Source organism: Lissotriton vulgaris, chromosome 2_2 (genome assembly GCF_964263255.1).
Source record: "Lissotriton vulgaris chromosome 2_2, aLisVul1.2, whole genome shotgun sequence".
Taxonomy (NCBI): domain Eukaryota; kingdom Metazoa; phylum Chordata; class Amphibia; order Caudata; family Salamandridae; genus Lissotriton; species Lissotriton vulgaris.
In genome coordinates this window covers 106,092,593-106,108,797 of record NC_141688.1, presented here as the reverse complement: position 1 = coordinate 106,108,797, position 16,205 = coordinate 106,092,593, and the positions used below count along the sequence as shown (strand labels likewise).

At 48.0% G+C, this 16,205-nt stretch overlaps 1 protein-coding gene across 3 annotated transcripts in view; it reads right to left on the bottom strand.

The window, feature by feature from the left end:
• The window catches only part of RNF111 (ring finger protein 111), a 370,041-nt gene that overhangs the window by 169,495 nt on the left and 184,341 nt on the right, over nt 1-16,205 (bottom strand). For all 3 annotated transcript variants that reach the window (XM_086959381.1, XM_086959382.1, XM_086959383.1), the window contains exon 4: nt 11,291-11,454. In XM_086959381.1, the coding sequence (XP_086815507.1) occupies nt 11,291-11,454 (164 nt within the window). The remainder of the gene's footprint in view (nt 1-11,290; nt 11,455-16,205) is intronic.

Below are 16,205 nucleotides of genomic sequence, written 5' to 3'. Positions count from 1 at the left end.
ACTATGCATCAGCCAAAGGTCTTTTGTTGCTATTACAATTTTACACACATATGGCTATATGTGTTAGTTTGAAGGTTTGCAAGACAAAATGTATGAGTTACTTACCTTCGGTAACGATGTATCTGGGAGTGACGATTCTAGCCGCAGATTCCTTAACGTAGAATTATCCCCAGGCGTGAGACTGGATCCGGAAATATTTTGCCCAGCATCCCTGCGTGCCAGGGGGACGGCATCACGCGGCTCCACCCAGGCGTCGTCTGCGTACGTGACGTCAGTGAGGTCACATAAGTCCCACCCCGGCGCGACTACGTCAATTTTCTTTGGAGAACTTTTCCGCACCACAACGCGGAGCTATCAGACAAAACTGTGGGATTGTGGGATCAGTGTGTGAAAGAGCAGAAAAAGTGGAAAAGAATGGTGACGAACAACACCATAAGGAGCAGCGTCAACACCGCAGCAGTCAAAGACAGGGAAAGAAAAAGAATAGAGTACAGCCCTGAACAGCCACCCTACCAGGATGTAGATAGTCCCCTGTGGAGACAAGGAACACACGCAAAATTGTCACAACAACATACAGCAGGACTACAACCCCAGCCAGGAACAACAAAGGAGAAACTGGTCTCAAGACAAACAGGAACGTCAAATCTCCAGAGGAACCTCAGCACAGAGTGCGACAACCCCCCACCCCCTCCAAGGAACAAGGGCAAGGCATTATGAGAGGATTCCTACCCAAAAGGTAGCAGAGGGACCAGACCCCTAGCAACTAGGGAAGAGGAAGGGGAGGGAAGAAAGTGAAGGCAAGCCCCTCACCTGGACCAGAGCAGAGGGGCACAGAAGAGCATACCACTCCATCCTCCAAAGAGTTAAGAGGAGGAAGGCACAAGAACAGAACAAATCATCCTGTTAAAAGAGCGAAAGAATGCACTCACAGAAGATATTGCCACCCACCGGAAGGCGAGTGCAGAAGACCAAGCCAAAGGCCCTCGCAGAACGGGGAGGAAAGGTGGGCCGTGAAGGAATCTGCGGCTAGAATCGTCTCGATCAGATAAATTGTTACCGAAGGTAAGTAACTCGCACATCTGAAAGAGACTACTAGCCGCAGATTCCTTAACGTATAATAGAGACCCTAGCCATACCCATGGGGAAGGAGGGTCTGCGAAAGGGCCCCACCGGCCTGGACATGACAGAGGGCCCCACAGGGGACCAGGCCAACCGACAAGGCGAGGAGCCTCGTCCCCGCAGGCAAGGGGAACCCCCATAGCAGAATACCACCGATCCCACAGGGGGCGGGGGAAGAAGAAAGGGAGAAAAGAGGAAACACCTTCCACTCAACAGAGGAAACAAGGCAAGGCAAGGCCGATGCATCCCCCGTCCTTACAGGGCTACAGAACCGCCATCCAAGGCAAGGAAGAGGAGCAACCCAGAGGCCCCAAGGAGACAGGGGAAAAGAAAGAAGAACAGCCTGGGGGCCCAGGGAGACCGGCAAGCTACGCCCCGATAGAGGGAAGAACACAAGAACCTTCCCAACCCCCAGGCCAGCGAACAGGAGGGTGTAGAAGGCCCGGACATCCAACAGAGAGGGGTACGCACACATGACCCAAAAGGAGCAGAACCAGCGCCATGACGCCAGGCCGCAGACAGCAGGTCAGACCTGACAAGCTGCGCAGCAACCCAGAGAAGAGCACCCCGGGGTGCCACCCAGGCATTCACATTCAGCACAAGGAAAATGCACCTGCACGTACATAAGCGCCACATACGGCAGAGACTCGAAGGCGACCACAACTTCCCAGCACATAACGAGGTATATAACAGCTACCAGTACCCCAGATAGGGTATGTTAGTCCCAAAAATGGGAACCCTCTTAGGAAGAAACTTCCGCAGCAGAGGCCAACCAAAGAGCTATGGGGGGGGGGGGGGGACGGACGTCAGAAGGCTTGTCAAGCAGCCTAGAGAATAACAGGAGGCCTAATCTCAGTGCTAACCTGGCGTGAACAACCTTAAACAAAACACTCACAGAAGAAGGGCCGGCCAGCAGCCAACAGAGCCACAGTCCCAACAAAGAGGACTCTCAGGCATGTGAAGTACACAGATCCCACAATGGGGGCGACTCCCCCCAAGAAAAGAACAGCTCACAATTCCAGACCAACCCACAGGTCACTGAGGGGGAGAAGAAGGAGGAGGAGGAGGAGGAGGAGGAGGAGGAGGAGGAGGAGGAGGAGGAGGAGGAAGGAGGAGGAGGAGGAGAAGGAGGAGGCCGGAGCCCTGCCAAAGAACGTCCGGATGGCAGAGTCCGCCGGAGCATGGAACAAGAGGGTGCCATCAAAGGGAGGATCCACCAGCCTCTCCCGCACATTCTCCGGGAACACACTGTCCCAAAGCCAAGCATGGCGGCGAAGTGTAACTGAAGAAGCCTTGGCACAACCCAGCACCTCCGAGATGTCCAGAGCGGAGCTTAGAATAAACGCCGCCGGCTTCCGGCCATCCAACGATGGTGTCGCAAGTCAACACCAGCACCCTCCTGGGAAGCTGCAGATCCAAGGGACTCCGCCAAGTCCCACAAGCAAGATGTGGCCCTCGCCAGCATACAAAGTGTTAAGGGCCTGCACAGCCGCGCTGGTCGAGGCAAAAATATTGTGGCCTCAGGAGTGCAGTCAGCGGGCCTCCCGGGAGGGTGGGCCAACAGCGAGGGCAGGGAAGTAAAGGCGGTCCGCAAGAGGGGGCCACTGGCAGAGGGGTGGAGGGTAAGACATGCCGGGTCACGCAGCGCTGGAAGGCTCCGGTGCAAAAGGTGTTGGGGCACTGGATCCCTGGTGGCGGGGCACCCCCAAGTCCCCGTCAGCGAAGAATGGAGCGAACCTTCAAAGAGGAGCAGAAGCTCCCTTCCACCAGAGCCCTGGTGAATAACCTCAAAAAGATGGTCCGCGGGGAAATGGGTAGCCTGATCTCCCATGCGCAAAATTCACACAGCCGTGGAACCAGCACGAGCGAAGGCCGCACCCGCCTCCATAGGGCCTCGCGGCGGACAAAGCAACTCCTCCGTGGGAGACTGCTGCAAACTGAGACGGCCATCCCCTAAACCAAGCGGAGCAGGAAAGAGTCAGGCCCGAAAAGGAGAAAGAGGCGCCGAAGAGTGGGGGACCTGTGGCTCCTCCGGCGAAAACCGCAGCAACGGCAAGGAGCCATCTTTTGATGACGTTGGAGAGAAAACCACAACGCGGAGGCCCGTCTCCGGCGAGGACAACACCAGCAGGTGCCCAGCCTCTGGGGATGAGGGGACTTCCAAGGACGAATCCACGACCTGACGCCTGTCCGGTGCTGTAGAGTCCGCAACATAGACCAGGGCGTCATCGTCATCCAACACGACAGAAGACGCCGGACAGGCATCTGTCCCGTCACACGGCGCGGGGACCGGGGCTGGGTTGGAGATGAGGTGGTCAAGGGGGTGCACCGGAACGGCGCAGACTCTACTCCGACGAGGCAGCTGCCTGCGTGGAGGAACGAGAGGCATCTGGGGGAGCGACAAGGAGTCCCCCGTAAGCCTCGACCCATGGAGGGACGAGAGAGGTCCACTGAACCCCACGGCAGAACCAAAGCCGACTCTACCTCCGGCGAGGCAGCCTCCTGCACAGAGGGACGAGAGGGACCTGGGGACTGACAAGGAGTCCCCCCGCCAGCCTCGACCCAAAAGGGGACGGGAGGGGCCCGCCGACCCCTGCGGCGCCGCCGACTCGACCTACGTCGAGGCAGCCGCCGGCGCTGAGGGACGAGGAGGGCCCGGGGAGGGACGAGGGTTACCCATCCAGCCTCGACCCATAACGGGATGAGAGGGGTCCGCTGAACCGAATGGTGCTGCCAGGGTCAGCAGCTGCCGGCTTCGTAGCGGCATCACCGCAGCCTCAGACAGAATCGCCACCTGTCTAAAGGGCCGAGGGGAGCTGAGGGATGCGGCCCGAGAGCCGGCGACCCCCCGCGACGCGCAAGGGACTCCTGCAGGAGTTTGCTGGGAGGCAGAGACGCCGTGGACCGAAGGGCCGCACCCCAACGGCACCACATTCTCCAAGCTTAGAGCCGAGCCAGTCGGCGCCAGGGCCAAAGCCGCCGGCGCCGCCGCAGAGGTCCCGGCATGGCGCAAGGGATCCACTGACGTCCCAGGAGGCGGAGGAGGAGGAGAAGCCAGCAAGGCCTGTAAAGCCCCTCACCAGGGAACGGTGGATAGGGGGATGATACGCTGGCCTGCATCACCCATGGAGAGCCCACGCCCCCAACAGGCCGGAAACCAGCCCTTGGGGACAAACTGCAACACTTACTCACAGGGGAGCAACGCTCTTGCGGCACAGGAGATGGATGAGGACGACAACCGCTCCAAAAACCTTCCGCAGAAGCTGAGCGAGGTAATGAAGCCGATCTGGACATGCGAGCCGAGAGAAGTTTCATGCAGCGTTCCTGCCGCGACTTCAGCTTCAACCGTTGACACGCCTCGCAGTAAGTGGAGCTGTGATCCTCCCCCAGGCACCACATGCAAATGAGGTGAGGGTCCGTCGCCGACAGCAATCGTCCACAAGACAAACACGTCTTGAAGCCTGAAGGCATCTGCGCACTGTTCCCACAGCACACAAAAGATCGAAGGAAAGGCCTAAACAGGCTCAGACCATGAACTGGATCTGCGTTGCGGGCGGAAAAGGAAAAAACTGACGTTGGCTCGCTGGGGTGGGACTTATGTGACCTCGCTGACGTCAGGTACACAGACGACGCCTGGGCTGAGATGCCTGATGCCGTCCCCCCGGCGTGTAGGGATTCTGGGCAATACATTTCCGGTTCAAGTCTCACGCCTGGGGATAATTCTACGTTAAGGAATCTGAGGCTAGTAGTCTCTATCAGATCGCCTGCTCAGAGTTGTAGCAAGTTGATATGGTATGAAATTCTTTCCAGGATCAACTTCCATGAATTTGTATATTGTCTAGGTGTTCTTCCAATATAATTTATGAAGACAGTGGTTGCTGAAACTATTTATTTATTTATTCAGCTTATAAAGCGCACTGTCACCTTGCAGGCATCCTGGCACTGATGGCTAACATGAGATAAAGGGGGCAGGGGGGCAACTGAAACTAGGCCTTAGGAAATAGCCAGGTTTTGACGCTTCTTCTGAAAGGTAGAAGCTCTCTGATTTGCCTAATCTCCCAAGGGAGGCTGTTCCACAGTTTGGCCGCAGCCACCCCAAAAGATCTTTCACCAGACCTAGCTTTTTTAAACCTAGGTACTCTCACCAGTCTAGCCGATGAGGAGCGAAGCAGTCTAGTGGGAGTGTACCAAACATATTTAGATTGCAAAGCTCGGGGTCCTAGCCCATGGAGAGCCTTAAAAACGAGGCAGAGGGACTTGAATTGAACTCTTTGTCTAAGGGGAAGCCAGTGTAGTTCCGCAATAGCTGCTGATGCAGATGATCTTCGTGGCAGCCCTAAAACCAACTTAGCAGCAGCTGTTTGGATTCTTTGGAGTCTATCCAACAGGAAGCCAGGGGATTCAAGTAAGAGGGCATTGCAGTAATCGAGATTACTCAAGATAGTACATCTAGCCACTAAAGCCCGCGCATGGGAGGGCAATAACGGTAAGATCTTCAGAAGGGGCCTGATAATTGCAAAGCAACAGTACATCTTGTTTGGAATCATTCCAAATTTGGATGAATAACCCAAAGACACCATTTGTCTTTTAACTCCGAGAGTGCTGACTTCTTCACTTCTCAAGGCATTGCTGCAGCAGTCTTATGTGGAATATGGCTATGAAAAAGCAAGAGATTAGGAAAAATCCAATGTCTCTACACTGTCAATTTACAAACTGTTTTCATTTGTGGTTCTTGTAAAGCGCTAAAAGCTTCAAGAAGGCAGCCTCCGAGCACTCTGGAGGGGATGAATCTGTTAGGCAACTTGTCAAAAGACATATTAGTTTACAAAAAGGTACAATGCAAGCGCATTGGAAAGAGATCTAACAGTCAAAGCTGGTCCTGGGAGCTGGGCAAAGCTGATTCTGGTCAACTAAATGGCAGTTCTGGGTAAAGGAACAAGATAGAGAAGTAGCAAGGAGATTGCTAAACATACAAGTATCTGAATAAATTAACTTTTTGTAACATTGTGCAATATTAAAAAGTTAGTTTCCAGGGTTAAATGCTGTGGGAGAGGGTTCCTCAGAACAGATTCTTACAGAGGAAGAGTCCTCGCTCCAATTTCTTATAGCATAATGGGTGAATAGTCAGTCAGCTGTGATCAAAGTTCTAGGTGGAAGGTAAGAGGTGAACAACGTACCAAAGCAGTTTGGTCAACAATGATGCATTGCTTTATGGACAAGACTTGTATGGCTTAGACCCACCATTTACATGAGTGGGAAAACATTTTAAGTACTTAAGTGCAAGAGATATGTGTGCCTCGGTGATTTAAGCCAAACAGACGATGGGCATCGTGGGTCTGGACCTGATGGAATTTAAAGATTGATTTCCCAGTGTAACTGCTATTGCAATAAAAATTTGGGCCTTCCAGGATTTTGTGATTTGCCCCCAAAAATAAATTAAATTGGGACTTCAGTAAAAATCCCAAGATTTTTTACAAAAGTTGGTACAAAATCAAAAATAAATAAACAAATTGTAGAAACTGGTTTTAATCGCCCTTTTATGGACGCTGAAGCGCTGGGTCAAAAATAGGAAAGTGGGCAGTCTCACTCCGGTTTTGCCTGTGAGGCAGAGCCCTCCTACAAGCTTCATGGCGACATTCTATCTCCAAGAAGCTCTACACAAGCCCCAAGACAAGCACAACCAGCAGTAGAAGACAGCTTGAGACCAGGAAACAGAATGTATCCTCTGGCAGTCTAAATCCTGACCCCCACACTCATTACACTGCCCTTTCCCAGGTGTTACTCGTCCTCCACAATTTTTTGGGGGCCGACTCCTCCATTCTTCCTCACCCCCACACAACCCCCCCTCGCTCCCCCCATCTGCCGGGTCACTTGTCTCCTGCCCTATCCATGCCCGCCTGCCCCTGGCAGACATTCTCCTGATAGCCTTTCACTTGTATCAATTATCCATACCCAGTCACTCCTTTTTCGGTCACCCAACCCACTCACCCCTTTTTGGAGGTTTCTTTCCAGCATCTCCCCGTCACTTTTTTCAGCCCCCCCCCCAACCCCCAATTCCCTTCCCCCACTACACACTCCTTCCTTCAGTTGCAGTTTAACTCTTCTGCCCCGTGCTCCCTGCCCCCCACTGTTACGACTTTCCTCCGCCCAGGAAATCACCAACGCGAGCATGATGATAATTTTCTGCATGAGGTTTAGGAGTGGAATAATATTTCTTAGCATTAGCAGAAGCAGGAAAACACAGACAAGCATATTTTTGAGGTACAAAGGAAAGCTCAATGTTCAATATTACAGCAGGGAGATGTGTGCTTTTACAACTGGTTTGGGTCCAAAGATTCTGGACAGGCAAAAGGCAGATGGGTTGCAGTTATCTATTCCTAGCAGCAGGATGTCAGTCTTCTCGCCATTCAGACAGTACCTCAGTGATCTTGGCAGTGTGATACTTTGATCTAGTTGCCAGACTTGCCTTCAAGCTTAAGAGGCATTCATATGAAATTTCATCTCATAAGAGTCTAAGATCTTGGTAAGAAGTATTAGGCAGATGTTGAACAGAATGAGTATTTACAACACTGTGCGTATCCAATGGATGATTTTATTCACTTGGCTTGCTACTGCCTTGTCTTTTGTGAATTTTGGAAGTGTATTTTTAAAATCAATAGTAATAGAACGGTCAAATGATATGTCCTCTGTTATAGCACTGCTAGGGTTTTGTGACTTAGATTCTCCTCTTCATAAGAAAACTAACTGCCAAGCTGTGGATTTTTGCCATGCACAGAATTGTATTAGCTTGGAAACTCAGCGCTCCACTTGCGATCCAAATTGCTGAAAGGTGGAGCCTATCATGATGACAGTCCCATCCAATCTGCCAATTACAAAACATAAACCAAAACTCATAGGGTCCATTTAGGTCATACCCAGCCACCAGATCCAATAGCTATGCTGCTATTCCTAAACCTGTTTCTAAAGATAAATACAATATATAGTAATTATCATATATCTATCTATCTATCTCTCTCTCTCTATATATATATGAGCGGCAAACCTAGCCACGATGGAAGCCCCACTGTCGAGGACGGACCCTGGTGACACCGAAGTGTTTATCACCCTGATGGGACGAGGTGTTGATACGAGTCTAATTACGGCATCAGAAAATTTTTATCCAGGTGACAGCAACCCACTGTGGAGATTTTATTAACTTTATTAACAGCGTGCACGCAAACTCACAAGAGTAACACTGAGTGAGCACTACGAGTACCAGAAAGCCGCTGGGGCAACCACGCCCACTGGGGCAGGTAAGATTAGAAATATAGGTGCCCTTTTGGCGTGAGCACAGCTGTTGAAGCAAGCCTATGACGAAGGCCAGGAGCCCGAAAAGCGTCGGCGAAGGCCAATCCATGTGCTGCTGCTGGTGATGTGTTTGTTTTGCTGCAGTCCATCATCGAGGGGAACTCTGCTGTTGGAGAATAATATTTATATATATATATATATATATATATATATATATATATATATATATATCTCTCAGAATGGGGAAGTGGGTCGGCGGTTGCGCACACCGCTTCCGTTAAAGCCCCTGAAGGGAAGCAGATGGAGCTTTGAAACGCATCGGGCAGATCCCGTACGGAGCGGCGTCTTCAAGTGGATCCCCGTCCTCACCTATACATTAACCAAGCTGCTGTTCGCGTGCTACTCAAAGGTGGACACCTTCGAGCATTGATATATATATATATATATTTTTTTTTTTTTATCCGACTAAGGAGAGAGCTGATACAGAGTAAGGGGAAAGCAAGTGCCCTCTTTTGCAGCCTTCATTGTCAAGGCGTTTACATCATCAAAAACGTTATTGTACTTCATATGCAGGGTTTAACTGCTGAGTTACTCTTTTGCAGTTTTTTCAAATGTCTCATTCCCTGACCCCTTCCAGCGTACTGGGACAGTAATTTGTGGTTTGTGGAGTGCACAACATGCATGCATGCATGCATGCATGCATGTATACAAAAAGGTGCCACTTCACTGTTTACACCATTTTGTCCCAGCTTTACCAACATAAGACCTGTGAAATGCTTGGGTGCGGCTGTGAGCGGGCCCGGGAAGTGTCTCATCCCGGGCTGCCACACACGACGGGGCGGGGCTGAAGCCCTTTGAGGCCAATGGGTGTTGCGCGCCTGATGGAATACTTAAAAGGTAAAGGTAGAAGGAGTCTCTCTCAATTAGGCCCTTTCACTCAAATTAACTATCAACAATAGCAAATAACATTCTTGCAAATTTGGCATGGGCTCTTTAACCCCTTGACCGCGGCGCAAATTCCGCGCAGTGCTGGGGAAATAATGAGTGGCCGGGGTTCAGGCGGGCCCCGGCCGTCCCCCGCTCACGCCCACTGTGACGTCGGACGGCCAGGCTGTCCGACACATGCAAGGGGTTAAAGTCTGAATGGTTTATTCATGTTGAAGGCCGCAGTGATTACAAAGAATTAAGAGGGCGAACAGTGCTTAGCAGCAGACTTTAGAATTGTGTACCAAACATACAATAATTAAGGATCTGCTGAGTTTCACAGGAACCCTAACAGAAACAAGAACCCTTAAAGAAACTAGCAGTGTGAGAACATAAAAAGGAAGCAATACTCAGAGCTACCTTAAAATATATATTTCCTTTAGGGGGGACAAAACAACTGCAACTTGAAATAATATCTATATGTACTACAAACCAGTATATAGGCTTTTCTACATAGACTACGGAAAATCAAGCTGCTACTGGCTAATCATTCTCCGAAACAAGATCAGAATATAGAGCAGAAATTAACTCAATCAAAAAAGGATAACTATTTCACGACTAGAAGTGCTCCATCCAAGATGGAAACAATCTTCAGGACTAGCATGTGGGTATTTCATTGTGCTATATGGGAATAACGTTCATGAGCTTAAACAAATATATTAAGAGTTATTTGACAAGCATGAGTTTGCTAGTTAACACCAACAGTCACCCATCATAAACGCCCATTCTAAAGGCAGAGATGAATCCTTGACCCTTCATCATTGTTCATCAATTTCACCCTGAAAACACTATCTTATCCTTAATCGGGTGAAACATATGAAAGTTCTGTGAGATTTTAATCAGTCATTCACTACAGATCCACCTTAAAGAGATTTAAAGATGGATGTCTCTAAGGTCACTGAAGCATAAGCATCAAATGGCAGGTTCTTCTACTCGATTTAATACCGTACACCCACCAGCACTGCCTGTCATTTATATTTTACTATAGAAACTCAGCAATAAACCATTTTTCATTAACAAGTGGTGTCATTTTCCCCATGTCATAAAATGGGCCTACAAATGTCATATGTCACAATTAATTAAATAAATTAGCACATAAGTTACGTTGTTCCCAATGCAGAAAATAAACTTAAAATAAGGAAACATCCCAACAATGTAAAATATTAAACTGAAGCAGCAATACCTTTGTTATAAATAAATACATAAATATCTATCTTAAAAATAGCTCGAGCTCAATCCATTTTCAAATATTTTGCAGCACAATTAACGATACAAGGGTATGTATGCCCAGGACTTCTCCCAACATTCTTTATATTCTACTTTTTGCTTCAGTCTAAATCTATTTTTATAATTAACAAATCACTTGCTGTGACAAATATCATACTGGTTTCTAATCACGAAAATGTTTAATAACCAGAAAGCATCATTGCATCACTGTCTCACTTTTAGCCGCATTGAAACCAATTAGGCTTATAAACAAAATAAGCTACAAACGTATCTTTTATAGCTCCGTTTTCCTTACGTGTAGCTTCATGTTCATTTCATTTGCTGGTGAAATGTAGAAGATTTAAGTTTCCTAAGAACGATCCTTGCAAACAGTGAGAAGGACAAACTCTCGGGATTCATAAGCACAAATGATGCTTAACCCATTTGGGATCCTTTACGTTTGGTTTAAAGCACATTAGAGAGGCCCCCACACTGGACCTTCAGGAGACTTTCCTGAGCTTTGCGTGTGAAAGAGATGAGTTCTATAGTCGCTGTGCCTTTAAGTCAACGTTTGCTTGAATAAAACAAAATGTACGACAAGAAGCATAAATGTGAAATCTGAATGAACTTAAGACGTTAAAAAAGCAACTTTTTACAGACTTATTTCACACAAATTAATCCAGAGTTAGGGTACCATCTTCATCCACAGTAAGGTCTACGACTTCCGCTGCATTCTGCCTCAAAGGCTGGATGACCGTCGAAATTCTACTCCGACTTCGCTGCTCCTGAGGCCGAGCAGACTGAGAATTTGAACTATGTCCCCAATGAGATCTTGAGTGCCCAAGAGTGTTCCGAGACCTGGTAAAACAGTAAATATAAAAACTAGATGACCAAAAAGCATTTCCGTAACAGTTTTCTATTTAACATGGAGTTTAACTGGCATTTTGTAATACAAATGATCGATGCACAATGAGACTAAAATTGTTTTATTTGTCTTTATTATCACTTTATACAAATGAAAAGAAAACATACTAATCTGCCTAGGTATGGTCTGGACAAACCTAGAAACAAACTCAATAAATGAAAGAATGCAATAATTCAATGCCTTGCAATCAATTCTTTAGACAGAAAAACATTCCTGTTGAAAGCATATGACAAGCACTGCAATGCAATAGGTCTCACATTTGCAAGAGTTTAGGCTATTGGCATTCTAATTGACAATGCAAAACCAAAGGGGATGATGGATGGAGTGTTGAACATTGCAAGCGCTCACCCCCAGTAACAGTGCTAATATAGATGAAGTAAGTTGGGTGAACTTTTTTAATTTAAAAATTGATACACAAGGCTCCCTGTATGATAAGGGTAATATTATTGGTCCTACCAGTAGGTATAACACAGAAAATGGAGAGAGGCAGGATAGTATTCATCATCAATGTAATATGGATATTGAGCCTTATTCGCTCGATAAAGTGAAAAAAGCGATAAATAGGATCAGATCCAACTGAGCACCTGGTCCAAATGGTATCCCGAATGCCATATTTAAAGCCAAATTAAGGAATTGGCCGGAGTTATTAATGCTCTTGTTTAATGAGGTACTCCGATCGGGCCTTATCCCGTTATCATGGCACGGAAGTATAATTCAACCAATATACAAATGTGGCCCCCAGGATAATCCGGCTAACTATCGTTTAATCACACTTACAGATGTCGATGCAAAGATCTTTGCTAGTTGCCTAATGGATGATTTAGAGGCATGGGCCTTAAAAGAGGAAGTCAAAGTCAAAGAATTTATATAGCGCACTACATACCCGGAGGGTCTCAAGGCGCTTAGGGAGGGGAGGAGGATTACTTGTCAAATATCCACGTTTTAAGTTGCTTTCTGAATGCTAGGTGGTTCTGGGTAAGGCGAAGGTAAGTGGGGAGTGAGTTCCATGTTTTAGCAGCTAGGTATGAGAAGGATCTGCCTCCCATTGTGGTCTTGTTGATGCGAGGTATAGTGGCGAGGGCTTGGCTGGAAGAACGTAGTTGGCGGGAGGGGGTGTAGAAGGACAGTCGTGAGTTGAGGCATTCTGGTCCGATGTCGTAGAGTGATTTGTGTGCGTGGGTTAGCAGTCGGAAAGTGATCCTCTTATTGACGGGTAGCCAGTGGAGGTCTTTCAGGTGACCAGAGATGTGTTCGTTGCGCGGGATGTCTAATATGATCCTGGCTGAGGCGTTTTGGATTCGTTGGAGTTTCTTCTGGAGTTTAGCGGTAGTACCTGCGTAGAGGGTGTTTCCGTAGTCCAGGGAGAATCAACTCAAACCAACTTGTTTTTACTAACATTATTAGGTGAAAGACCTAAAACTAGGAAGCAAAGATTGTATGTTTGCTTTATAGCCTTAAAAGTGCCTTTCGATTCTGTGCCTCGAAATATTCTTTGGTGGAAGTTAAGGAACTGGGGAATATCAGAAAAACGATTAAAAACGATTATATTACTATATTCCGACACTTGGGTACAGGTAAAAATTGGTGACGGTAAACATACGACCCGTCGTTTGGCTACAAATGTCGGATTGAAACAAGGCTGTGTTTTGGCTCCTTGCCTTTTTAATCTTTTTATGGCCGATCTCCCAGCCTATTTTAAAAATGTTAATTCGCACTCTCCTTTGATTTATGGTAAAGAGAGTAAATATCTGCAATATGCAGATGATACCATTTTAATGAGCCAAACAGCTATAGGGTTAAAAATGTTAATTGATTCATTTAACTCTTATGTCACACAAAATGGGTTAAAAATTAATAAAAAAATAAATAAAAATAATGATTATGGGAAAAGGCAAATCGAGAATAAAAGAATGGAATATCAATGGCCTGGTAATTGAAAATGTTAAAACATATAAATACCTGGGCATTACTTTTGATGATGGATTAATATTTAGGCAGCACTTTAACAATCTTGAAGCCAGGGGATCCTCTCTCGCCTTTGCCTTTAGAAAATTGAGAGACAAATTATCATGTCCTAATTATGAACATCTATTGAGGGTGATGAGAGCAAAGTTAATTCCATGCTTGGACTATTGCTCCATCATCTTTAGGGGCAGACGCGAAAGTACTAGATGATATAGAAATTAGGACTTATAAAGTGGTTTTTAAGATTCCTAAATACATTGGTCGTGCCATTTAAAGATTGGAATTTGGGTTGAAGAACCAATTATTGTCACGCCAATCTGTATTTTTAAAGTCTCTATTATCATTAGTCCGATTAGAGGACGGATCGTTAACAAAGCTGTGTTGGCGCGAAATTTCAGAAGGTGAATATTCGAGGAATTGGCAGTCATATTTAAATGAATGTTTATATAATTATGAATGTCCAAAAATAGAAGATGAAATGAGGAGTAAAATAGTCTTTAAGAAAGAAGTGAATCGGGGGGGAGGAGCTACGCGGGCATCCAAGATGGTCGCGTGAGCAGAGAGCTCCCGGGACCCTCGCCGCCCTTCTTGATCTATCCTTCTGCTATCCTGGTTACTTCGATGGGCCTTTGAAGTACAACTCATCCTGATACTGCTACACTTTTCCTGGCCGAGATCGGACCTTGGGAACCCATTTTACGCTGTCCTAAGTCTTCAGGCCTAGCCCCGGACGGGACCGGGGACTCTGCTGCTTGGAATTGCCGGACAGTAGTTCAACAACAACGGTCGCCTGGCATCTGCTCTGCCGATGCGGTCGCCACTTTCACTTTCGGTTTCTGTTTCCCTGTCGAACTGACTGCCGAGGATCCACACTGCATTCCTGACTCCGATGGTCTGACCAGCTCTACGTCTGACTAAGCCTTGGACCGGAAATCTGTGGCTTTTTCACGAAAGTGTGACTTTGGAGTCCTGAGGGTCGCAGTCATCTTCTCGCGACCAGGTAGCCCAGACGAGGTGCCGATTCCAACATGGCGACAAAGCCAGAGCTGGAGAAGCGGCGGAAAGTCACCAACCGTGGGGGATCGGTCCAGACTAACGTGATTGACCGATGTACTCAGCCAAGAGGTTCCCCCAGCGCTGCTAGCCGCGGTACTGAGGACATGAAGACGGACCCAGTGACTGCGTCGGAGGTGTCCCTTCAAGATCTAATGGCCGCCATTTCAGGACTCAAGGCGGATATGGGTCAACAATATGAGGCCATTGTGTCCAAGATAGACACGGTGGCGGTCGAGGTCACCCTCATTCGAGCCGACCTGGCTAAAACCAATGAGAGGGTCAAGGAATTGGACCTTAAGGCTACCAGTCTGGTTACCGATATGGCGGAAGCACAATCAGAGATTGGGAATCTCCGGTCATTACATGATCTCTTGACCAGACGACAGGAGGAGTACGATAACCGGGCCCGACGGAACAACATTCGCCTGGTCGGAGTGCCGGAGGACAGTGGTGCAGCCTCGATCGATTTACTGGTTGAGGAATTGATTGTTGCCAAACTTGCTCCCGCAGGACTTAGTAAATTTTTTGCGGTGGAGCGTGCATACCGCTTCCCAGGTGGACAGGTCAAACCGGGGGCCCCCCCGAGGCCCATTATTGCTCGGCTATTTCACTTTCGGGACAGGGATGCCATTCTCCAGGCCTCACGTAGGCACGGCCCGCTGAAATTTGAGAACAGCTCCATTTCCATCTACCCTGACTTTACTCCTCAGGTGCAGCGGCAGCGATCGGGATTCCTGGGAGTGAAGCGCCGTCTGAGAGACATGGGACTCAAATATGCAATGTTGTTCCCCGCTCGTCTTCGTATTGAATACAGAGAACGTGCTTATTTTTTTGATCAACCGGACAGTGTTAGTGACTGGCTGGATTCACTGCCGAAGGACGACGTCGAGAGCAGAGGCCCCGGAGGCGCAGACGGAGGTGCAACGGCGCAAGAATGACTGAGTCCTGAGGTCCGATTCTGGGTCGTAATTATTTGCAGATTATTTTTATGTGCTTTCACTTTTAGGCCCGAGGGTGGGGCGGGTTGGGATAGTCTCTCCCTTCCTCCTCAGGGGTTCTTTGTGTAGATTTTTTGGATGGGGCGACAGGCACACTGCAGTTTGGGGTGGCTTATGAGTCAGCAGGGGTGCAGGGTGGGGGGTGTTGTAACGGGTTTTTGGTTGGGAGGTGGGGGAGGGGTTTTGGTTGTTTTTGTGTTCTATGTTCTTTCTCACATGGTACTTTATTGCTTACACGTATCCTTGCTCTGAGGTTCTGGGTGGTGGTGGTATGGGAGTCACATTGGAATGGGGGGGGTGACATGAAAGTGCTATCTTGGAACGTCAATGGTTTGGGAGACAGGATTAAACGTGGTATCTTTCTTCAACTCATTAGACGCCATTCCCCAGATGTTGTTTTCCTCCAAGAGACCCACTTGATAGGTAATGCTTGCAAAGCCCTTGACCGCCGAGGTTATCGTCTTGTGGCTCACGCTGGCTTTACATCTGGTTCCCGGGGGGTTGGCATAATGGTGAAATCCTCTTTGGCTCTTGCAATTGATGATGTCACCCTCGAAACGGGGTCGATATGTTGCTGTTTCTGGAAGATGGGAAGGGAGGGTGGTTGTACTTGTTGCTGTTTATATTCCCCCGGGATTGCAGGCCACCACTTATGCGGACCTTGG